This window comes from Urocampus carinirostris, chromosome 1 (assembly GCF_059441175.1).
Source record: "Urocampus carinirostris isolate Australia breed hairy pipefish chromosome 1, RoL_Ucar_1.0, whole genome shotgun sequence".
NCBI classification, from domain to species: domain Eukaryota; kingdom Metazoa; phylum Chordata; class Actinopteri; order Syngnathiformes; family Syngnathidae; genus Urocampus; species Urocampus carinirostris.
The window spans coordinates 21,021,451-21,045,929 of record NC_142349.1 but is presented as its reverse complement, the minus strand read 5'-3'; the positions used below and the strand labels follow the sequence as shown (position 1 = coordinate 21,045,929).

General features: G+C 38.6%; 1 protein-coding gene across 1 annotated transcript in view; it reads left to right on the top strand.

Annotated features, from left to right (window-relative positions):
• Window positions 1-23,516, top strand: part of map3k20b (mitogen-activated protein kinase kinase kinase 20b) — a 30,777-nt gene extending 7,261 nt beyond the window's left edge. The window contains exons 3-11 of the mRNA XM_088354025.1: window positions 8,950-9,051; window positions 10,424-10,489; window positions 10,561-10,589; window positions 10,678-10,815; window positions 12,172-12,258; window positions 17,197-17,271; window positions 17,363-17,469; window positions 19,840-20,020; window positions 22,462-23,516. Of these exons, the coding sequence (XP_088210151.1) occupies window positions 8,950-9,051; window positions 10,424-10,489; window positions 10,561-10,589; window positions 10,678-10,815; window positions 12,172-12,258; window positions 17,197-17,271; window positions 17,363-17,469; window positions 19,840-20,020; window positions 22,462-23,256 (1,580 nt within the window). The 3' untranslated portion in view covers window positions 23,257-23,516. The remainder of the gene's footprint in view (window positions 1-8,949; window positions 9,052-10,423; window positions 10,490-10,560; window positions 10,590-10,677; window positions 10,816-12,171; window positions 12,259-17,196; window positions 17,272-17,362; window positions 17,470-19,839; window positions 20,021-22,461) is intronic.
• The last annotated feature ends 963 nt before the right edge of the window (window positions 23,517-24,479 follow it).

Below are 24,479 nucleotides of genomic sequence, written 5' to 3'. Positions count from 1 at the left end.
AAAATGTGTCTATAAGCCAAGGGCCAGACTGATCAAATGTTGAACATTTTGAAAATGATGCATAAACTGTGGTGTACCTCTCTGTTTGAGCACCTCTAAACATGAGAATTTCACAAGCTGAGTTTTTTTAAAAAACAAAAATCTTACTAGCTATACAATGGAAAATCCCAGTCCCAGAAGTTACCAATGGAGACCATTCATCACTTGTGACTGCTCAGCTCATCCAGTCTACAAGCAAAAGAGTAAAAAATTGGGTTGTGCATTTTTTGTTTGTCCGTTCATTTAAAGTTACAGTAACTGTAATTTTAAGTGGATAGTAATTGCTTACGTATCATTAGAAGTATTTCGATCTCATACCTGTCAACCTCTGCAAATTGCTCAATTTATTAATGATTCAAAATCCCCTTTATTAACCTGTGTTACACCTTTCAAACAAAACCCAGAAACTATTTGATCTCTGCAAGAAAGACTTTGGAGAATACCGGACAATATTACCAATCCAGAGTATCTCACGAAAGTGAGTACACTCCTTGCGTTTCTGCACAGATAAATGGAAATGGTATGCATTTATATAGCGCTTTTCAAGCCAATGAAGATCTCCCAAAGTGCTTTGCGATGTGCTTCACACTTTTCCCTTTTACACACTAACTAACCGATAGCAGTGTCAGCCATGCAAGGCAACTACCTGCTATCGGGGGCATTAGGGGTTTAGTGAACCCCAGACGATCGCTCTGCCTCCTGAGCTAATGCCACCCCATAGATTCCATTATAGTGTTTAGTAGGTCAACACTGAAAAAACATCACTTTGACATAATTACACAGACACAATAGTCTGTGTAAAGCTTTTATAGCAGTCGAACCCTCAGGAACTCAAACTTTAGCCATCAATAACTAACCCCTTTGCAACAAAAGTGAGTACATCCTAGATAGATAGATAGATAGATAGATACTTTATTCATCCCCGCAGGGAAATTCCTGAAGTGTATGGTCTGGTTTTTCCCCTACCTTTTTCATCTCTGCAGCAACTACTGCGCCTATCTTTCTGCGTTAACATTTGGATGTGGCGCTCTGCACGTTCACTCAGCTTCTTTGGACATTCAACACGAGCGCTGCTGTGAGTGCATCCTTATTTTTTAAAATGCTGGAGGATTTTGGCCATTGTGCTGCTTGCTGCATTGTAGCCCTAGGTAGCCTCATGTGGTGCCACAATCCATTTTTAAAGGTCCCCAGAGATTTTCTTGCTTGCGAGTTTCAGTGACAGTGTGCACTGCAAATTGAACACACCAGCTCACTATTCATATCTGAGACTTAGTAAGAGTAACACGTCACATGGTATTTTGGAGGGATAATGACAAGCAGTAATTTGTTTGGACATATACCAGTAGGTGCGTAGTGGACTCAATTTTAATTCCAGGGGTTTAGTTATTGATTGCTATTGTTTTAGTTTTTTGGGGTGGGGGAAATAAATTTTCTCTCCTGTCGGTTTAGACAGACTTATTTCTTTGTGTCAAAGCGATGTTTCTTCAGTGTTGTTCTATTTAAAATTGTAATAAAATCTCTGTAGAAATGTGAGGTGTGTACTGACTTTTGTGAGATACTGTATGACGATGAGGGCAGCACGGCGGCGCAGTGCTTAGCGCGTGTGTGGCACAGTTCTGAGGTCATGAGATCGAACCTCCTGTGTGGAGTTTACATGTTCTCCCTGTGCTTGCGTGGGTTTACTCAGGGCACTCCGGTTTCCTCCCACATTCCAAAAACATGCATGTTAGGTTAATTGGCCGGTCCCAATTGTAGGTGCGACTGGCTGGCAACCAGTTCAGGGTGTCCCCTGCCCACTGCCCGAGGATGGCTGGGATGGGCTCCAGCACCCCCGCGACTCTACTGAGGATAGGCGGTGCAGATAATGGAAGGATGGATGTATGATGATGTCATCTGCTACCAGTGAACGAGACATTTTGGATTAGAGACAAAAAAAAAGCAATATATGACATTATATGTCTTTAAAAAAACAAAACAAAACCCTTATTAAATTGTGTATAAGGCGTACACAATGTAAAATGATCAAAAAAAACGTATAAGTTGACAGTTACGCATTCTCCATAACTCCTCCTTCCAACCGCCCACACTTTCCTTCACAGCACACGCACACATTCTTTACAGCGCTCAATTCAGGATTCACTTATATTCTTATGGGAGGACGGGAAAGAACTAATTCATTCTTATTCTTTTAATATCGGGAATAGTTGCTTGTTAAACAAGCAATTCGTATTACAAGCATGAACCTGGGACAAATTAAGCTAGTAAGAAGAGGTACTATGGTAAGTGTAGTGCAGTGGTCCTTAACTCGTCTGAAACCCACAATCCCACCCTAATGACAAGATGGGACCCAAATCAAAATTTTCTACTTTAGAGATTCAGCGAATAAAAGGATTGTGCAGTTAAAGCTGAGCTAGTACAATAACTTTACTTTATTTTCCCAAAACAAAATAACCAGCAAAACAGAACAACTTAAAGTAATATTATTCCCTTTAATCCTCAATTAGCTGCATTTTGAATAATATTCCAAAAGTTTGTCGACCACATAGATAGATAGATAGATAGATAGATAGATACTTTGTTCATCCCCGAAGGGAAATTCACATTTCCAGCAGCATCCCTGAGCTGAGAACAATCGAGAACAATCGAAAATAACACGGGAGCTGCTGGAGTGGCTGCCATTCGTGACGGCGCCGGAAGAAAAGATTCAATTTGAATCATGTACAAACAAACAAACAATTGAATCATGTACAAACAAACAAACAAACAAAATATTCATGTTTCAATAAGTGGAGTGTTAATAAAATGGGGGGAAAATAATACTGATATAACCAGGTAAAACTAATTTTAAGTTACCTGTCCAAATGAATGTTGTGCCATCTCACCTTTCCCACTCTCTCTCCTCTCACCTTTCCCACTCTCTCTCCTGCAGTTGACTTGCTGCTGCTCGCTCCTGAAACTAATACTTACCTCTTTGTGTATTGTGCAGTCCCTTCTCTAGACAAGGTCTCACTCGGGTACAATGACAGTGAGCTTGGGGTTAGGTGATATACTAAATAAATCCATACTGAATCTGGCTAAATTCCTTCATTGACACATATGTTAGACACAGATAACACAAGCACATAAAATTCCCCTACAAAATGTACATTTCACCATGATTACGATACCGTAGGATAAACTGGTATTGTGAATGATACAGATACGGGGTGTCCTACTCGCTACCAGTGGTAAATAGTCAGTACATCCCTACTACATAATGCAAATTTTCTACTAATTATATGAATTATTATTTTATAGTATGTTTTTCCCTTTTCTTAATAAAAGGCATATTTTATGCCCAACAACAAAATAGAATGGATTTAAACATCCTTATGGGAAGCTATATATAGTCATATATACATTTGTGTTCCTGATCTGAGCAAGGCCACAAACTTGGCAATTAATACCTACCATAGATTTTGGCCTTGTATCGGCCCGATACTGATACATAATACCAGTAGGTAACAATTTATCAATTTCTGGTTATAGTAATAACACAAGTTGTAAAATGGAAAATATTTTAAATAATACTTGGAAAAATATCCAAATACTGAAACATATATATATATTTTTTTTTAAAAAACGTGTAGAAAAATGGCAGGGGAAATGTAATCAAGGAAAGACATAAATAAACAATTACAAACAAACAAATAAATAAAATATATTAATGAATAAACAAATTTGATATAAAATAAAGTATAAACAAAGATGAAAAATACAAATATGGTCATCACAGAAACATTACATTCAGTCTGAAACAAGATACCCGAATAGAATATAGCCGATGTCGTCCTTCAGCCATCACGTTCAATGATAATACGCAACCATGGTCCCCTTACATCCCTAAGTGTCGTGAATCCAACCGTGTAAAATGTTTACGTACTCTAAAATACGCGATATTGCAGACCAAAAAAATCTGCTGAAAAGAAATTTTGATTGATGGACGTTGCTTGTTGTTAGCTGTCCGTTTAGCCCCATTGTTCCCGTTTACAAATAAACAGACTTGTAAAATAATTTTCTGTAGGCAAAACAACACTAGTAATTCATAAAAAGAAATGAGAAGAGATGGAAAAAAATCCACAGAAAAGAAAATTATATTTGGCAAACTACAAGTTGCAAATGGTGCATTATGCAGCCAAAAACATTTCACTGGATTTAGTGATTTGGAGCAAAACTGATACGTTGGTAAGCATGTTCTTTATGGTACCGTTATTTCAATTACTCTTAGTATGTTATGACATTACTGATATTACCAGGCACGTCAATCATTTAACGTTCGTATACCGTAAAATTATTATGCCTCTTGTGCTCTATTTTATTCTAATTTTATATTGCCTTTCAAGATGACATGTATGTTTTTGATGTTAGATTTTATTAAATACATTTCTTCCACAAATCCAACTTGTACCCCAGGTTCAACTTGTACCCCAGGTTCAACTTATTATGTTTATTTCCTTCATAACAATGCATTTTTTGGGCTGGTCTGACTTGTACTCCGGCGCGGCTTATAGTCCAGAATTTACGATACTACTGCACCGTCAAGTAATGAGTAGCCAGGCGACTATCTAGCTAATCGGAATGCACAACACAATGCACGAAGCAAATCCGTCAAGTAGAGAAACTGTGAAAAATAAACAGAGGGATTACTGCGCTCAAATAATGTAAGAAATTGTAAGAAAATACATGCTCATCAAAAACAAACAAAACTGATTTGGAGCATAATAAAGTGCTTATTGTTACCCTCATTCTAAAATTACATTCCTGTACTGAAAATAATTTGTTTTCGAGAAAAAGACAACATTTATTAAATATTGATACCACATAATGAGTTTGTCAAAACAATCGCTAATTAGCAAATAATTAATTGAAACATTTTTCCGTATGATAATTGATTTGTAAAGCACTTTTCAGGTAATAAATTGCAACTCAAAGTACAGTATAGAAACATTCAGTGCAGGATAAGACAAAAAAACAATAAAATCCCCTCTTTTATCCCCACCAACCAACAAAAAAAACATCCAATACACAGACACACACAATGGTTCAAAAACAATAAAACTAAAATATAAGGGCGGTGAGACACAGACTAACCAAGTGAGATCGGGGGCAGATCAGATTTCTCGTGTGAAAATGGCCTTACGGTCATTTGATGAATTTGTAGGAAACAAAAATGAAAAAAATAATGTCATATGCGATAATGGCCGTACAGTACGTCTGTACTATAAAAATTCCCTCAACATGAACATTAAATTAAAAAAAGCCGATTTATTATTCAGGCAAAATCAGACCCCTTTTGTTTCTATTTTACCAAGTGAGCTAAATTGACCTTAATGAGTGAAATAATAATTGCAATCTATCATCCGATTTTTCAAAATATAATTGATTGAAATACAATACAATAATATGCACAAATCTAATAACTCCATAATACTTTAACTTCAAGGAGAAATAACAAATAAAATAATATACAACAATTCTTGGTGTACGATGCAATAATCAAGATCATCTTAGGGTCCATACAAAACCTTCACAGGCCTTAACTTTGTCATATGTGCCTTAGTGCCAGCCCATTTGGGGTTTAAATCAAAGTAAATAAACATAAAGCATTATCTTTTTTAAAAACTATATAACGTTGTCCTCTTATTGTCCTATGAGAGTCTGCCAGCGTAATGCTACACAAGATTTTAAACACAATTGATGCGCTAATGTGTCAAGGATTTGAGATACGAATTAGTTTTTTACCATACAGAACATTTATTTTGATTTTTGTTACATTATTGCTATTTTTGGTTTGACTCTCTTCACTTTTGTTTGTTAAAGCACAATTATAGGAACATTTCCTTATTTTAAACTGTTAATGTTAGATTTTTAATGATTTAATAAAAGTTAAAACATTTTTAAGATTAGAAATTAATAATTATACGCACAATACATACAATATCTCATCTCATCTCATTAGCTGCACCGCTCATCCTCAGTAGGGTCGCGGGGGTGCTGGAGCCCATCCCAGCAATCATCGGGCAGTGGGCAGGGGACACCCTGAACTGGTTGCCAGCCAATCGCAGGGCACATAGGGACAGACAACTCGCTCATTCACACTTAGGGACAATTTGGAGCAGCCAATTAACCAGACATGCATGTTTTTGGAATGTGGGAGGAAACCGGAGTGCTCGGAGGAAACCCACGCAAGCACGGGGAGAACATACAAACTCCGCACAGTAAGTCCGGTAGCTGGATTTGAACCCACACAGGAGGTTCCCAAGACCTTAGAACTGTGCCGCACACGCGCTAACCACTGCGCCGCCGTGCTGCAACATACAATATGATCATGAAATTTCCAAGCAAAGAGTAAAGGTATATGATCGGTGTTGATCAATACACCCCTGTATTTACTTGGTTCGGATCGATACCCAAATTCTAAGTATTGAGGATACACATGTAATAAAGACTTAAAAAGAGATGAATTAATTTGCCCAAGCCAAAGCTTCCAATATTGTTTTCGCCTTAACTTAGTAGCATACTCTACTATTAAAATAGTCATGCTATCACAACATGCACTCCACAGTAATTATCAACCACTGATTTGACTCTTGAGTTATTGCTGCTTTTTTGGAAGGACATTTGAAACTGATAGCAGCATGTTGTAATAATAAAGCATGACTCGGGTTAGTCAACAATCTTATGTCGTGACGGAGAAAGCGTTCCTCTATCCGTTTGTGGGGGATAGAAACTGGTGTTTTGGTTCCTGTAAAGCAGGGGTCTCGAACTCATTTTATCTCGGAGCCGCTGGAAACAGACTCTGGGTGAGGCTGGGCAACATCTGTTTTTCAAGAAAAGCCCTGTTAAAAACATTTCAGTATTCTCAATATTTTTAATAGGATGAATGAATAATTCAATACTTAAAAAATAATAAGAAAATCAATCAATCAGGAATACATTAATAATAACACAAGACATACAAACAACTGACAAAAGCATAAATACATGCAGTTGCTGACCTGAAAACATTAATTTCTTATTCAGTTCATTTTCCTGTATTAACAGTTCTTTACTTTTGAACTCAAAGATAAATGGGATGTTAAACATGAGGGCTTCTCATGCTACTCCTTGCTGCTAGAATAACGACCAATAAACAATCTAAAAATACGACAACAAAACAACTGAAAAAATGATCAAAAAACAAACCTCATAATAAAAATCGTCCGAACAAATGACTCAAAAAGCCCTCAAAATGTCCACAATTGCCACCAAAACGCCCTTAAAACGCCCTTTACCAGCTCAGTAGCCTAGATGGTAAGGCGCCCGCTTTGAGACTGGGAGGTTCGGGTTCGCGCCCCGGCCGAGTCATTCCTAAGACTTAAAAAGTGGTCGGCGGCGCCCTCTGTTGGCTGCGGCTGCATCGGCTCGCTACAACGGGTCAGGTGCAACGACATTTCGTTCTGTGTACATTGTTACACAGAATGACAATACAAGGAAATTATTATTATTATTATTATTATTATTATTATTATAAAAGGACCCCCAAAACACCCAGAATTTAAAATGTAAGAATTTGAAGAATGTACTAAAAAGCATGATAAATACCTAAAAAAAATATTGAAAAGTATTGAAAAGGTACAAAAATCTAAATAAATGTAGTTTTTCAATAGAAAAATAAAAATCACTAAGAGTGCTGATATGTATGTGGAACTACTAAAAAGTAATACAAAAATGTACATACTACCCAAAAGTTTGAAAATACATGTGAAACGGTCATTGGGGTGAAAAGGTCATTGATGTCTACTCACGCCTCTCTGGGACATCTACAACTCCTGCCTCACTTACAATGCCACCAGGATGGCAGGTCACCCCACCCACCTATCTTACAGCCTCTTCAACCTGCTGCAGAATCTCAGAGACAGAATCAGCAGGCTCAAGGACAGCTTCTCTCATCAGGGTGTCAGGACTCTGAATTCAGTCCTCTGCCTTCTCCCAAATCCATGCAAAATTGCTTCATTTAGGTCTAGCAATACTTTGCACAATTTTTAATCTAAATCTCATACATTTTTTTATTTTCGTATGCATACGTTTTCTTTTTTACCATGCTGCTATCTATTATTGGTATTGTTTGGACGCGGAGGAGAGGAAGCAATTTCATTTTTGCTTTATGCATATAGCATATTTGAAACGGGGAGCACGTCGGCGCAGTGGTTAGCGCTTGTGCGGCACAATTCATGTCATGGGAACCTCCTGCGTGGGTTCAAATCCAGCTCCAGACTTCCTGTGCGGAGTTTGTATGTTCTCCCCGTGCTTGCGTGGGTTTCCTCCGGGTACTCCGGTTTCCTCCCACATTCCAAAAACATGCATTTCAGGTGAATTGGCCGGTCCAAATTGAATGAGTTGTCTGTCCCAGTGTGCCCTGCGATTGGCTGGCAACCAATTGAGGGTGTCCCCTGCCCACTGCCCGGAGATGGCTGGGATGGGCTCCAGCTCCCCCACGACCCTAATGAGGATAAGCGGTACGGCTAATGAGATGAGATATTTGAAGCGACTAAAAAGTGATGAAAAAAGCTACCATTAAAAACGCCAAGAAAATGACCTCCCCCCCAAAAAAACAACTGAAAAATGACCCAACAATTGACCTAAAAACTAAACTCAACCGAAAAAAAAAACAAAAAAAAACCACACAAAATGATTTAAAATCAACAAAAAAATGACTGAAACAAGCCAAAAAAAATAACATAAAATAACATAACATTTAGACATGAAATAAAAACATTTGTTTTCCTTGTTCTTTTAAAACGGGGGCCATGACCTGTCAAACTGGAGGCCTCAGACTGCGTGTTTGAGACCCTTGATGTAAAGGAACGTGATCATGTGGTTTGTGTGCAGAATACGCCAGTGGTGGGTCTCTTTACGAGTACCTGTCGAGTGAGCGGAGTGAGGAGATGGACATGGAGCAGATCATGATGTGGGCCATACAAATGGCTAAAGGTATTTGACACTTGACACTATTCAAGTTTTTTGACACCATTTTTGGAACAAATTAAACACAAAGTTAGCCACACTTTACGCTAGTGTTTGTTAACCTTTTGTGATCCAACACGCACTTTTGTTTCATTAAAGATTTTGAGTCATACAGATTTGGCATATTATTGTACGTCCTTTTGATTCTGCGATGAACTTGTAGTAGCACTTTGGTCAGGCAGAGGGCGCCCCAAGACCTTATTTTGAAGCACAAGTCCTATTGATCAAATTAAGTACTCGCATTTGCTCCGTTGTTGCCCCTCTTTTTTTCCCCAGTGGGAGGTGGCTAGAGTCAAGAACACATTCATATTTTTTGACTCTTTCTGTGAGATTGATACGGAGGAGGGGATCCCCAGCATCCTCTCTCAACCCAACTGATGTGTTGCAACATCTCGTTGGGAGTCATTAGGTAACCAAACCTTCCAATTTCAACCCCTAATGTCGAGCAGCTTCAGCCTAAATTGTCAGTATTACGTTTTTCCCATTGTTTGTGGACATCATGGAACAGGGGGTAATACAGGTTAATCATTTCTGATTATAATTTTGGATTTTTTTTTTCTACCTTGTTTTTTTCTAAAACGTAATACTTAAAATGAACAAATAGAATCTGTCTGTGAAAGAACAAAATGTATCACTATGTTTTTACTCTAATTTGTAAAATAAGAAAATAGCAATTAAAATCAGCAAAATGATGTGCAAGATTTTCATTGTATCTGATTTATTATATTTAATAGTTTAATCTTAAACATCTTCATCAAACAAATTGAGATACTAAATGTACATTACATGAGTACACACTTTGTGTATAAAAAGAAAGAACAATCTGCTGCCCCATACCGATTTGGAGGCATTTTACAATTACTCTGCTGATTACTAGAAGAAAACAAAGATACTGAACAACAGAATGCTTTTTTTGCATTGATGCAATGAAATGATCTGCATTTACATAGCGCTTTTCAAGTCAATGACTTCCCAAAGCGCTTTACAATGTGCTCCACATTTCCCAATAGCGGCCTTGCAGCCATGTAAGGCACTAACCTGCTTATTGGGGGTATTAGGGATTCAGTGTCTTACCAAAGGACACTTCGACATGTAACACGGACGAGCCGGGATTCGAACTGGGATCTCTTGATCCCAAGACGAGCGCTCTACCTCCTGAGCTACTGCCGCCCCAAATTTGAATATTTCATGCGACACACTCGAATGGTTCTCACTTTCAACTAGTGTACTCACAACCTTCATGGGGGCATTGTGATTAATTACAATTGTTAGAACAATGATACTAAAGAGGAATCCACATTCTAAACTTTGTGACTGAATCGATTGTGATGGTTTTTAGGCATGCACTATCTCCATGCAGAAGCTCCCATCAAAGTCATCCATAGAGACCTCAAGTCTCGGAATGGTAATTCTACACTTCCACATGCTAACTTTGCCTCTATTTTATTGTTTTAATGCTTTGTTTGTTCTATGCAGTGGTCATGACGGCAGACAAAGTGCTTAAGGTGAACAACATCTTGGGGATGTGTCAACGTATTCAATAATGTGGTTTTATTTATTATATATTTTTTTGTATTTTGGCTGTCTTTTCAGATTTGCGACTTTGGCGCATCCAAATTCTTGTCTCACACCACTCACATGACTGTAGTGGGCACTTTTCCCTGGATGGCTCCAGAGGTCATCCAGAGCCTGCCCGTCTCCGAGACATGTGACACGTACTCATACGGCGTGGTGAGATATTTTGCTCTGTTTGCCTAATTTTCTTCCATCAAGTGCTTCATTTATTAATAGTTTTACATTTGGGCCAAACGTTCATAAAAACAATGAAGTGCGCTCATTGAAGATGCAGTTCCCATTTTAAACCCTAATGTGAATTTAAAAAAAGTGGCCCTAAATTTGCGATGGTGTACTTGAGATGACAATGTGATTTGTGTGAGTTAGGAGTCTCCACTGGACTCGATAAATTTGTTGTTAGAGGGTTAAGAAGACCCAGATGTGTTCTGCTATTCATCAACATGAAGGAATACCAAAAATCATTAAGACAAGGAGTGATAATATTCTATTTATATACAGCAAGAAACATAAAATTTTACAATAACTTTACAGCAACAATATACCATTCCAATCGGTATTGGTATAAATGTGGGTAGTCGGGGGATTGCTGAGGGGTTTTGACAAAGTACTTATAAGGTAAAAGGAAGGTTTTGGAAGTACCTCGTGGCTTATCTTTTGAAGGTACTGTCAAATTTATAAAATCTCATAGATTTGAAAAATTATTTAGGAATAAAGCCACATTGTACTCACCATAAATCTTTTTTTATACACAAAATGTATCTACTTTCTTTTCTTCACAAATATTTCAATTACACGTTTCAGTTCCATCAAGAATTTTTTGCAATAATCTGTGGTCTGTGCAGCCCTTTGAGACTCTTTGTGATTAAGGGCCATACAAATAAACATGACTTAACTTGACTTTTCTATCGCCATTAAAGCCAATGCTTAAGATTGAGCCTGACCTGTTGTATTTCTGGCATACATTTTTGTTTGATTTAGGGCTGAGAATGCAAAAGCAGTGAGCACGGGAATATGTTTTTCACTTTTTCATTGTGATACTTATTGCCCCATTGCCAATGATAGTTTGTGAAACCGCTGAAGTTTCCCTAGGGCAGCTAGAAGGCCCTGACTCCGCTAACTCTAAATCTGATTGGCTTAACCAACAGTTTGATTAACACTTATTTTATGCCTTAGGGCCTCCATAACTGATTGTGAAGGCTTCTAGGTAGATTTCTGAACCTGGCCACAATTAATGGCTGAAATGTGATTGGTCAAACGCTTGAATATGGAAACATCAGAGAAAAATTAATGAAAGGAAGCTGACAGACAATTTGGAATTAATAAGTATTCATAGACAAAATATACTTAACATCACAGGATTCAGATGTTTTTTAGGCCAGCAGAGAAGACCTTGCAGGCCCTGATGGCCCTCCACTGTTATATAATAAAACCTTATCTCTAAGACCTGCTTCTACGTTTACATTGTTATGCATGAAAATGAAGTGAATTTTCAATCATGTGCTCTGTTGGCAGGTGCTGTGGGAGATGCTGACTCGTGAAGTTCCTTTCAAGGGCTTCGAGGGGCTGCAGGTGGCTTGGCTGGTGGTGGAGAAACAAGAGGTACAAATACACATCCACTACGAAAATGCGGAACGTCCAGACAAGGTTTGAGGAGGCGGCGCGTACAATGCGATGCTCTCATGCTTTCCACTGCGAGTATGTGGAGCCGGCCATGTATTTTTAGCACTGATGTCAGTGTTGTGCTCTTGTAAGGTCTGTTGGACACACGAGCGCTTGAGCTCGACCGCTCGGCCCGCTTTTACAGCTAAGAAGATGAAAAGATGTTGACGATTCCCGAAGTTTATTGGAAATGTTGTTTATGCGTTTAGTTGACTGTCGTGCACTTGCAGTCTCACGCAATCGCACAGAGAGAGCCAACAAACAACCCAGAGAACATGATTCCTTGTAGCTGTTGGCAAATCTCCAAATTCTCTCTCTAAATAACCTCCTAACTCTTCTTTCCCAGTGTCTCTCTGATTGCCCCCTCCCCAATCCTCTCCGTTGCACCATCACTCGCCCTTTCTGACCCTCCTACTTGATCTCTCTTCCCGCTCTGAGTGGCAGATATTTTAGGATTAATCCGCAAAGAAAACAGTTTCCATTTAATGCGGTAGGATGAACCGTTCTGGACTCATTCAGACCAACAAGAAAACACATTCTTACATTCAGACCAACAGTATATAATCCAGCAGATGAATACCATTTTGCTCATTTCAAAAATGATTTTACGTTTAGATGAGACAAATGCACTTTAAATACATCTAAAATCTGTCATATCCAGGAAGTTAATTTTGCTTGTTTAAGGGATATGCTGTACATTCTCATTTTACTTAGAAAAAAACTATGACATTCAGTCAGGGGAGGCAAAGGAGGCATTGCCTCACCTGTCATCAATGGTAATATACAATTAAAAATAACTGGTTGTATGTATTTAGTGTTAAAGTTCTTTCTCATTTAACTTCACAATTTTGGGATTTTGTGTTTCAATAGTGCTGATTTTTCGTATTATTTTCTGAATCGTATCGAAGCAAAAAGTATGTAATGTACAGTGCTCTGAAACAGTATTTGCTTCCTTTGTGATTTATGTGGTTTTTTTTTTTTTACATATTTGTCACTGTGACAAAGATTTCGGCTCATCAAACCAAGTCCAATATCACACAGAGACAACCCAAAATGCATTTTTAAAATGTCAATTCTAATTAATAAGTTTTGGGAAAGCTGAGTCCAATTCCGCAGGCCACACAAAAAACGATTGCCACTAACGGTCTTGAATCAAGAAATCACTTAAATTGAATTTGTTAGACATAGTGAAGCATACTACAAATTCTTCAGAACACAATTGACATAGATAGATAGATAGATAGATAGATAGATAGATACTTTGTTCATCCCCGAAGGGAAATTCACATTTCCAGCAGCATCCCTGAGCTGAGAACAATCGAGAACAATCGAAAATAACACGGGAGCTGCTGGAGTGGCTGCCATTCGTGACGGCGCCGGAAGAAAAGATTCAATTTGAATCATTTACAAACAAAACAAACAAACAAAATATTCATGTTTCAATAAGTGGAGTGTTAATAAAATATTTCTGATACTGATATAACCAGATAAAACTAATTTTAAGTTACCTGTCCAAATGAATGTTGTGCCATCTCACCTTTCCCACTCTCTCTCCTGCAGTTGACTTGCTGCTGCTAGCTCCTGAAACTAATACTTACCTATTTGTGTATTGCCTGCATATGGCGACACCCTCTTTCAGCTTGTCTGTCAGAACCTTGATCTCCTCCTAAAATGCTTAATTACTTGTAGTAGTAGTAGTACACGATCCAAAGAAATTCCAGAATAAATTAGAAAGAAAGTGATTGAAATCCAACTGTCTGGAAAAGGTTACAAAGCCATTACCAAGTTTGTAGGGCTCAAGCAAACCACTGTCAGAGCAATTATCCACAAATGGAGTATACTGGGAACAGTGGCAAACCGTCCCAGGGGTGGTTGACTGTTTGCCATTACTCCAAGAGTGCGACGACAGCACATCCAGGAGGTTACAAAAGAACCTCAAAAAATATTCTATGAACTGCAGGCCAGAATGCTGTTCTTGAACCGTTCGGAGAAAATGGATGGTTTTGTTCTCTTTTGATAGGTAACACACTGAGGTTTGGTCCCAAACTGAAATAATCACTGCAAGTGCTATTAACATTGAGTAATCTGAGTTGGAACACACAGAAATAGAAGGTTTTTATTCTCGCCTGAATTTTTTTTTTTTATTTATTTATTTATTTTTTTTATGCAATCAAATGCCTGCAGATGAGTCTTACGTAGTTGTCTTAGCTGGTACCTTAACAAATTTGATCTCATTTGGAAAAACTAATCATTGTGTTTTAGAGATTTTTCCAAGGGTAGGTCTAAGCATTTCCAGAGTGGCAATTTAAAGACGACCAGTTTACAGCCTTAAAACCTGTGCAACTGAGTATTTTACTATGGCCAATTTTTTTGACATTTTGAAAGAGTTGTAAATGTTTTATCGCTGAAATGAATCACGAGTTGCGTTATGCACACTGATATCGGGGTCTGATTTGAATACAATAGGGACATGGTCATATCGATTCATTTAGAATTTCTTTGGCTAACCAATGTGTCAATCATCAATTGAATTGATCACTACTGGCCAGAGATATTCGGAGCATAGTTAACTAATGTAGGTTGTGGACCGTTAAAAAAAAGCCTGCAATTGGTCGAGAGTGGTGTCAATCAAAAGGGCAAAGGGTAACGGCCAAATTGTGAAAAAAAAGGAACATCAAACGATGCAGGAATTCTTTTAGGCATAATTTTTTTCATCTGTTGGCTTCATCTTGTGTTTTGGAGTAAATATTTTACAAGGTTGGACTCACTGGATGTTCCTGGATGTAACAAGTCCATGTTTGCAGAAAAACATCTCATTAGCTGTCTATCAAGGGACTTATTGGTGAGCTATAGCTTTATAGCTGTTGGGTATCTTGTTTCAGACTGATTGTGATGGTTCTGTGATGAGTACATTTTGAAATTGTAAGCATATCTTAAATTCCAAGAGTTTAAGCTTACTGATGATATGTTCACGGTTTACGCGTCCCATAATTGCATGGGTTCCTGGAGCGTCAATGAGGATGCAACTCTTGACAGCCTTCTCCCCTGTTGATAGTCCCATGCCTGTTCTTGGGTTGTGGCTAAGTTGGCACCAGTCCATTCCTTGATGTTGTTGGCCCAGTTCTTTTTTGGTCTTCCTGTCCATCTACCCCCTTGGACTGTGCCCTGGAGAGTAATCTTGGTATAATGATCTTGTGACATGACCATACCAATGAAGTTTCCCTCTGCGCACTGTTGACAACCCCAGGTACCACACAACAATATTGATTTGAAGTGACCTTGGCCTCATCTGCAGGGTTTCTTTAAAATAAAGAGATAGTGTGTTGAAATGGGGCTCTGTAAACCACTCAGCTTGAATCCTTTCATTGATGTGCTTTTATCTGTAATAATCAAGAACAAACATTCTCCATAGACAAGTCAAATACCCAAACAGGGTAACCATGAACAAAATAAGCAATTTTCTTATCTAATTTTCCACATGCGTTCATCTAGCAATTTTTCATACAATTTTTTTTATACTGTTAAAGTCCTTTGAGACTCTTTGTTCACTCTTGGGCTATACAAATAAACGTGACTTGACCATTACTCTTTCAATTATCAACTCCAATCTAACACATGCAGATAAAAGACAAAGAAGGAAACACTCTGTAAAATGGGTGAAACTAAACTGGCTACATAGTGAACATTATTTTTTTCAACAAACCTCTTGAAACTCAAATATATTCTCTAGATTCAAATGTTTAGAAATATTGCTACACATATGACAATACTTATTGTTTAAATCATTAGTGTATAAACAGAAGACTAACCTGTAAAATAAGTTGGTATAAGGTGATGTAAACCATTCTACTTAAATTCTTTTACTGATATGATTTGGGCGGAAGTGACTCACGCTGTAAAGAACACCAGTGAACAAATACCCAACAAAGGTTCCTACCCCCTTGACAACAAACTGCAGCAATACTGTAATTTTGGAGGGGTTTTCCACAACATATATAAAGAAATAAACAATAGAAATTGTGTTGAATACATTTCTAAGTAAAATAAAGTTCCAACACTCATATATGAGGGTATCACATGAGCAGCCTGTTACATCTGGCGTAAAATTGGCACAGCATTTGTCAAAAAGAAATGATGCCAACAGTAAACAATGGTGGTGGCAGTGTGATGGTCTGAGGCCTCTTTGCTGCCTCAGGACCGGGACAAATTGCAATGTTTGATGCAATAACAAATTTTGGTGTTTACCAGAAGATTCGGAAGGAATATTGCACTATTGTTACAACTTAGGTACTACTCTGCAAATCATCTTATCTGCCTTTTATCGTGATAGTCTTTTTTTTCCACTTTGAAGAATTTATTGCATTTTACCATTGAATCTAGTGTTTCATCATCCACCCATTCATTATCTGCACCGCTTATCCTCAGTATGGCCGCGGGTGTGCTGAAGCCCATCCCAGCTATTGGTGTGTGAGTGAGTGTGAATGGGTAAGTGTGAAGCACATTGTAAAGCACTTTGGGAGGTCTTCATTGACTTGAAAAAGCTATATAAATGCATTTACATTACATTACATTACATTATCTTCGGGCAGTTGGCAGGGGACACCCTGAACTAGTTGCCAGCCAGTCGCAGGGCAAGCAGAGACAATACAATTACTCGCTCATTTACACCTAGGGACAATTTGGACTGGCCAATTAACCCGACATGCCTGTTTTTGGAATGTGGGAGGAAACCCATGCAAGCACGGGTAGAACATGCAAACTCTGACTGGGGTTTTAAATGGACTTTCATACTCAACCTTTAAGTTCTGAAATCTGTATTACGTGCTTCTTACAAAAAAGTGAATCAGTCAATTCTTGTGACTGTTTCTATTTGTATAGAGACTCACCATCCCCTCCAGCTGCCCCGCAAGTTTCGCAGAGCTGATGAGGAAGTGCTGGCTAGCTGAGCCGAAGGTAAACTCTTTCATTCAAACACATGTCAGTGTCATAAATTAGTAAAAAGTAAACGAATGACGTGTTTATTTGATCATATGTGAATTTCCAGGAGCGTCCGCAGTTTAAACAGGTGCTGGTAACCTTGGAGACGATGGCCAATGATAGCAGACTACCTGACCAGTGCAATTCCTTTCTGCACAACAAAGACCAGTGGAGGTAAATACTCACATGCACATACAAAGTCTCTCTTGCATAAAATAACACATTGCACACCCACAACAACATACTCACAGTATCATCGCTCATGGAAAAACACATGAAAAAAACCTATATGATCATTTTCTCTAACAAAGGCTTTCAATTCAGAAAAAAGCACACCATATACTGTTCACAATTCACGGTTCGCGGGTCCTTTGACTGCGTCGTTGGCACCACTGAAGACACATCTATGGACAGCTTTCTCCACTGCTGCAGTTCCTGGCCTGCGTTTGGGTCGTGGCAAAGATGGCACCAATCTATTCTTTGATGTTGTCGGCCGAGTTCTTTTTCTGTTTTCTGTTACGGCAGTAGCTCAGGAAATAGAGCGATCGTTTTAGGATTAAGGGATCCCAGTTCGAATCCCGGCTTGTCCGTGTTACATGTCGAAGTGTCCTTGGGTAAGACACTGAACCTCCAATACCCCCAATAAGCAGGTTAGCGCCTTACATGGCTGCACAGATCACGGCCACTATTGGGAAATGTGAAGCACAATGTAAAGAGCTTTGGGAAGTCATTGACTTGAAAAGCGCTATATAAATGCAGGTCATTTCATTCATTTCATTGTTTTCTTTTTTTCCTGTCCCCTTGGACTGTGCCCTGAAGAATAATTTTGGCCAGCTCTGATGATCTCATTATGTGACCATACCGCCGCAGTTTTTGCCTGCGCACAGTTCTTTATAGGTTGAGATGTTTGCTCTGATAGTACTGTTTCGTCCGTCACACGGGCTTATGCCTCGAAATTTCCTGTAGCATCATATCTCCTTAACCTGGATCTTCCTCTCCAGGTTACCTGTGTGATTCCATGTCCATATACTATAATCACCCCAAAACCTTAACTTTTTTATATTTATTGTCAGTTACGTGTTAATACATTCACACTTATAACACACTCACAAGGAAGCCCAACAACTTTCTCAGTCCCAAAGCATCCCTTCCAATCGCTGGCTCAAGAATTAAAGTGGAATAACCTTAAATACCCTGCCGCTCTCCTTCTTCAACCCCTACTTTAATTCTCAATGATTAGTTGAAAAACAAGAATTCCTTATTCGTGTGGGGATTGCAGTTCTTGAGGACTAGAATGTAACACAATGGCTAAGTTCTCTGCCTTTTCAGGAGGAAGCAAGAGTGACAAAGGAAGGTGTGAAATTCCGAATAATTACTGCAAGGCTGTCATTTTGGCGTGGGGGGCAGATGAACTTTAAACAGATTCAACATGATTGATTTCCTTTATGTGCTTGAGAATATTAGATTTTTTGGAATACAGGTTTATATTATTGTGGTTCTCGGGTGGTAATAAAATATATATTTATATAAATATTAATAGTACATCGTAAAAATAGTACAATGAAAATATTTACATAAATCTCACCTAAAGGAAGCTGAAAAAATTGTCAGGCATCTTGCTACAATGGGCACACCCCCAAAAACCTTGTGAAAGGCTGGGCAAAATAATGAAAACTAAAATTTCAAACATAAAAAATTATTGCTGGTAAAAACCGAAACAGGCTCTAAGTAAATTGATTTTTAAATTTATGTAAACGAGGGGCCATTTTTAAGGTCATCATCTAAATTGTTCCATAAATGAATACCCTTTCGGGTGGCACAATCGTTTTTCAATGTAATATTGGACCTTGAAGTAATGGATTCCCCTGAGATTATGAGTGTCTGCTCTGTATGGAAACATATTTTGTTGAGAGTTGATGCTTACTTGGTTCACTTCATCTTCTAATTTTAAGTTAATTTGTTCTTATACCCAGCGTTATTCATTACCCTTTTATCTTTCTTCCGTAATCGACTAAGCGTTTCTATATTGCGTTATATGTATTTTCCAAAATTTCTATACAACTAACTTAAATAAGACAAAGTTAATGAAGTGTAAATTATATAAAGGGTTTATCAGTCAAATAATTGTCTGTGTCTGCTCATCACTGCAATTTTCTTTTCTAATTTTGATTGTATGATTATTTATATGGGGTCTCCAGCTAATATTAGGGCTACCGTTCACTCTGCAAAACTTCAACTGTTTCTAACTTTTTGTATTCAAACATTAGCTATCTTTATTTGTATTTCGAAGTCTTTGTTTTTGATACATTTGGCAAAAACATTAGTTTTCTTTGTTGAGTTCTATGGTCATTTCAGTTAGATTTGTAACATTTAAAATACTTGCTGAATTTATTTTACATGCGAGAAAATTCGGCTCCCAAATTTGTCCGGAAATCAATCAATATATTTGCTAACCAACCACACAGGAGCATACTCGAATTACCCATGAAATTACAGACATGGCATTTTTCCTTTATTCTTTTGAACAAAATTCTCTGTATACAGGTGCGAGATTGAGTCAACCCTGGAGCGCCTCCGCAAGTTGGAGAGGGAGCTCTACTCTAAGGAAAAGGAGTTGGAGGAGCGGGAGAGGCGACTCCGGCTGTGGGAGGAGAGGCTGATGGAGAGGTCTAATATGACACCCAGTCCCACCTCTCTACTCATGGAGCGCTCCAACATCTCACCTGTAAGTCACGTCATGTAAGCATGACTAAACGTGAGCATTTGGAACTCAGGCTGCACTATTTTAATAGTCCACCAGTCATCAACTATTGAAACGATCAGTCGAATAATGGATTATCATTTTTATTAAGTAATTGAGCATGTAATTAATTCATCAATAATAAACACAAGACAAAACGAGAACATTGAAAAATACATTTTTTATTGAACATACTGTGCATTCTACAGAATTTTAAAACCAAAACCAATTAGGTATAGTGCTCGGTCAGTAGAGACGTAAATCCATGAATAAACCTCTGTTCATTTTTAGGAACGGGCGAATGAATAATGAATTAAAATCAAGTAAACATCTTCTATTCCTGTAATTGGCAGAAGTAGAACGGTAAATCAAACAAATATGAGGTTCATTTTGTGAAGTACATACAGTGGTAAACTGCAAAGCCTGTAACAAAAAAACTTAACAATTTTCAACAGTTTTAACCACTGACGTTTGTTCTTCAGACAGCATGCAATTCATTTCAAATACTACACTTTTTTAGGAAACAGTCTGGCATAGCGCTCAAGCCTTCATTTATAGGAAAAGTTCATGCGTAAAATGTACAATGAATGAAATCAAACTGTATTGGTTTGATCTGTAATTTAATCTGCCCGGGTTTAGTCGGACTTGGTCTTTGGTACATTGTCCAAAGTGCTTTTTAAAGTTTGCGCATCATATAGCTACTGCCATAATACGCAAGGTTTGCGTTGCAAATAGTCTTTTTTTATTGGCTGTATCCAGGAAAAAATTAGCTTAAAATGCGATCATTTTTGTACACACACACACACACACATATATATATAAATATATATATATATATATATATATATATATATATATATATATAAATATATATATATATATATATATATATATATATATATATGGCTGTATATTCTGTCAATAACTGCCAATTATAGAAGCGAAAAACAAAGTATTTCAACAAATTACTTTACAGGCTCTTTTACATACATATACATCTTAAACCTAGAGCTTAATGACGCACAGGTAAAGAGGTGGAGAAACTGACTTTTCAGAATGCACTATACAAATCGGTGTTTATGGTACCGTTAGTGAAAATAGTGATAAAGAGATAATTCTAATGCCTTCACATATGTCATCTGTACCGGTGGCCGTCTAGTAGAGAGTGTTGGTGCCTTCACCAGTACAACTCCGATTCCGAAAATTAGGGTCTGCATTTTAATGAGCGATACCTTTCGACTCATTGCAATATTATGTACCGTTGGTAATATATCATAAACATGGTAGCCCTTACTGAAGTCTTGATTTCATGTGCCTTATAGTTCAGTGTGCTGAAATGTCTGCCTACCCATGGAAACTTCCTAAAGATTTGTGCATATACACATCATTTAGTTTTTCTGATGCTTTAACTGCTTCAAAATACAATTTTCTCATGTAGCCTTTAAGTCTGGTGTGTTTTTCTTTGGTAGCTTTTAGCATGGTGTTAGTTGACTCCGGTAATCACGCAGTTTACGTATGCTTGCCAACCATTGTTCAATATCATCAGTAAAAGTTTTCTTTTCGATGAAAAAAGAGTTTCAGTGTTGCTTTTTTTCTTCATTGTTCATTCATGTTGGTTTAAGATCAGGTAATTGTGTCATGTAATCCTCTGCAGTCCTTTGAGACATTTTTGTGATTAAGGGCTATATAAATGAATTTGACTTGACTTGACATTACAAAGAAAACGGGGCAGCACGGCGACGCAGTGGTTAGCGCGTGTGCGGCACAGTTCTGAGGTCATGAGATCAAACCTCCTGTGTGGAGTTTGCATGTTCTCCCCGTGCTTGTGTGGGTTTCCTACTGGCACTCCGGTTTCCTCCCACATTCCAAAAGCATGCATGTCAGGTTAATCGGCCGGTCCAAATTGTCCCTAGGTGTGAACGAGCGAGCGAATTGTCTGTCCCTGTGTGCCCTGCGACTGGCTGGCAACCAGTTCAGGGTGTCCCCTGCCCACTGCCCGAGGATGGCAGGGATGGGCTCCAGCACCCCTGCAACCCTACTGAGGATAAGCGGTGCAGATAATGGATGGATGGATGGATGGATATAAAGAAAACATAAATTCTATCAGATCAGCCTAAGGTCGGACATTTCGACAGGGTAAGTCGTTTCGGTAAAACACCCGTGCGCCTTATGTATGAAAGATATATGACTTAAGACAGTTTTTTTGTGCGTGCGCCTTACAGTCGGTGCGCATACAGAGCGGAAAATACAGTAATTGCTTTCCATGAATGTATTCATTTGTTACTCGGTAGTCCCATCACTGTTAAGCAATATAAAAAAATATGCGTTCTTTCATTGACAATAATACTTTCAAATGGCTGTCAGGAAAGTGTAAGATTCCAATTTATAATTTAAACATTGACAATTGTTTGTGTGCCTTCCACTAGTTCTTCTCGCCCATGTCCATGGGTTCCACCGGATCATTCTTCCGCTCGCACTCTCAAGATTCTAACAGCGCAGGGCTGAGCAGCGCGGGGGTCAGCTGTGCGGGCGTCAGCAGTCTGCTCCGAACCCTCAGCAACGGCGACAGTGAGAGGGTAGGCAGCAGCGCCGTCAGTTCCCTGGACAGCGGCCGGCTGCACGTCATGCTCCGCGGCCTACAGGGGAGATTTGAGGAGGAAGACCGGGGAGAGGAGGGCACCCTGGAGGAGAAGGGCTGGGGCACAAGGGATGAAGGTGGCAGCATGGAGGGAGGGAGAGTGCAGGTGACCCTCAGGAGTTACCCAGGGGGTAGAATGGAGCGTGAGGAGAGGACGTGGGAGGAGGGGGATGTTGAAAGAGGAGGCAGGCAGAGAAGCAGGGTTACCACCATCCTCCGTGGCTACTCGGGTGGTTTTGGGGAATCGGAGGCAGAGAAAGATGAGGGTTGGGAAGCTCAGAAGGCCGATGAGGGAGGGCTTGAAGGGGGAAGGCTTCCCGCCATGTTTAAAGGTCTCAGCAGTAATTTAGGGGGTTTGGGGGACATGCTGGATGACATGAGGGAGATGGACGGGCTGGGCAACATGGACATGGTAAATGTTACTAGTGAGATGGGGTTGAGGGGTCATACGGGGGTGCAAGTGAGCATGTGTTCCTCATCCAATCAGAACTCTGTGAAAACGCACGTACGGCACGGCTCCAAAATCAACATGGCCACCGCTGCCATGGACATGATGGAGCTCGACTGGTCCGACAGTGATTAGGGGACGTCAGGACAACACAACAGTGCCTTCAGTTCCTAAACTGCAAACACACCTTTTTGTTTGTTCAATCCTTCATTTTTTAACAAATCAATAAACTAAAACTTGTGTATGTATTGTAAAGAAAGAAAAAAACAGAATGATTGGTGACTCTCAATGTGTACGGTTTCACTTGTGTTACTTACTGTACTTTATAAAACAATACATATTTGTGTGTTTTTTGCTTAGTGTTTAGAATTGGGTAGATCTTCATCGGTAATATTTTGTAAATTTGTGTGTGATTTTTTTTTTGCCATTTTCATTTTTAAATAAAAAAAAAATCTACACGTGGCTTGCAGTACTGTTCTTTTAAGAGTGGCTGAGGAATTTTGGTAATTAGTAAGCCTTCATTTTCGTGGGGGTTGTGTTTCATAAAGCTACTGCGATAGACAAAACCTTAGTAGAAAGCTAAATACCGGTACTCTATTCTACATTGAGACCAAGAAACAAACCCAATATACAGTCTCAAGGATTTGTTTAACAAATAAATGTACTTTAGTTTATAAACGTTTTACTTTATTTTATTTTTGTTTACAAAATACGTTTTAAGTGTCAATTTATAATTCCAAAAATAATATTGCTTCATGTCTTGCACTAAGGGGCGGAAATGATTTCCGGACACTACGTTTTAAATTCACATAATACTTTGCCGCCCTCGTGGGGCCGTTATGGAAAACTGCAATTACCTTCCATTAGACATGGGTCGCAAACCCAAATGTTGAAAGAGTTATAATGGGCCCTAGTGTGCGTGCGATTGTTTTGAGGAAAAATGTTTTGTCACCAAATTGTAGGTCTTTCGAGGTGTTTTCAAAGTGGGTGGCTGGAAAAGTTTAGGAGAAAGGTATCTGTGGCAGTTCAGTCCCCCGACAAGTTAATTAATTACGACTAAAAAAGTGAAGGCATTATAAACGACGGAAATAATATAAACATACAATCATGAATATATTTGTGTTAATATTTCCATATAGCACTGTCTACATTGTGTTTCATGTTACAATACAGGTGCTCAATTTGTCTAGAAATATTGAACATGTTTATTATTTAAGAATGTCCTCCACAACTAGGTTATAACCCTACAATTGAGACATGCTCTTCAAACCCCAGGATGAATATAATTTTTATTCCCCTCCTCCTCGTTTGTATTAAATGCAAATTAAAGGTATCTAAATTCTACAAAATCCACCATA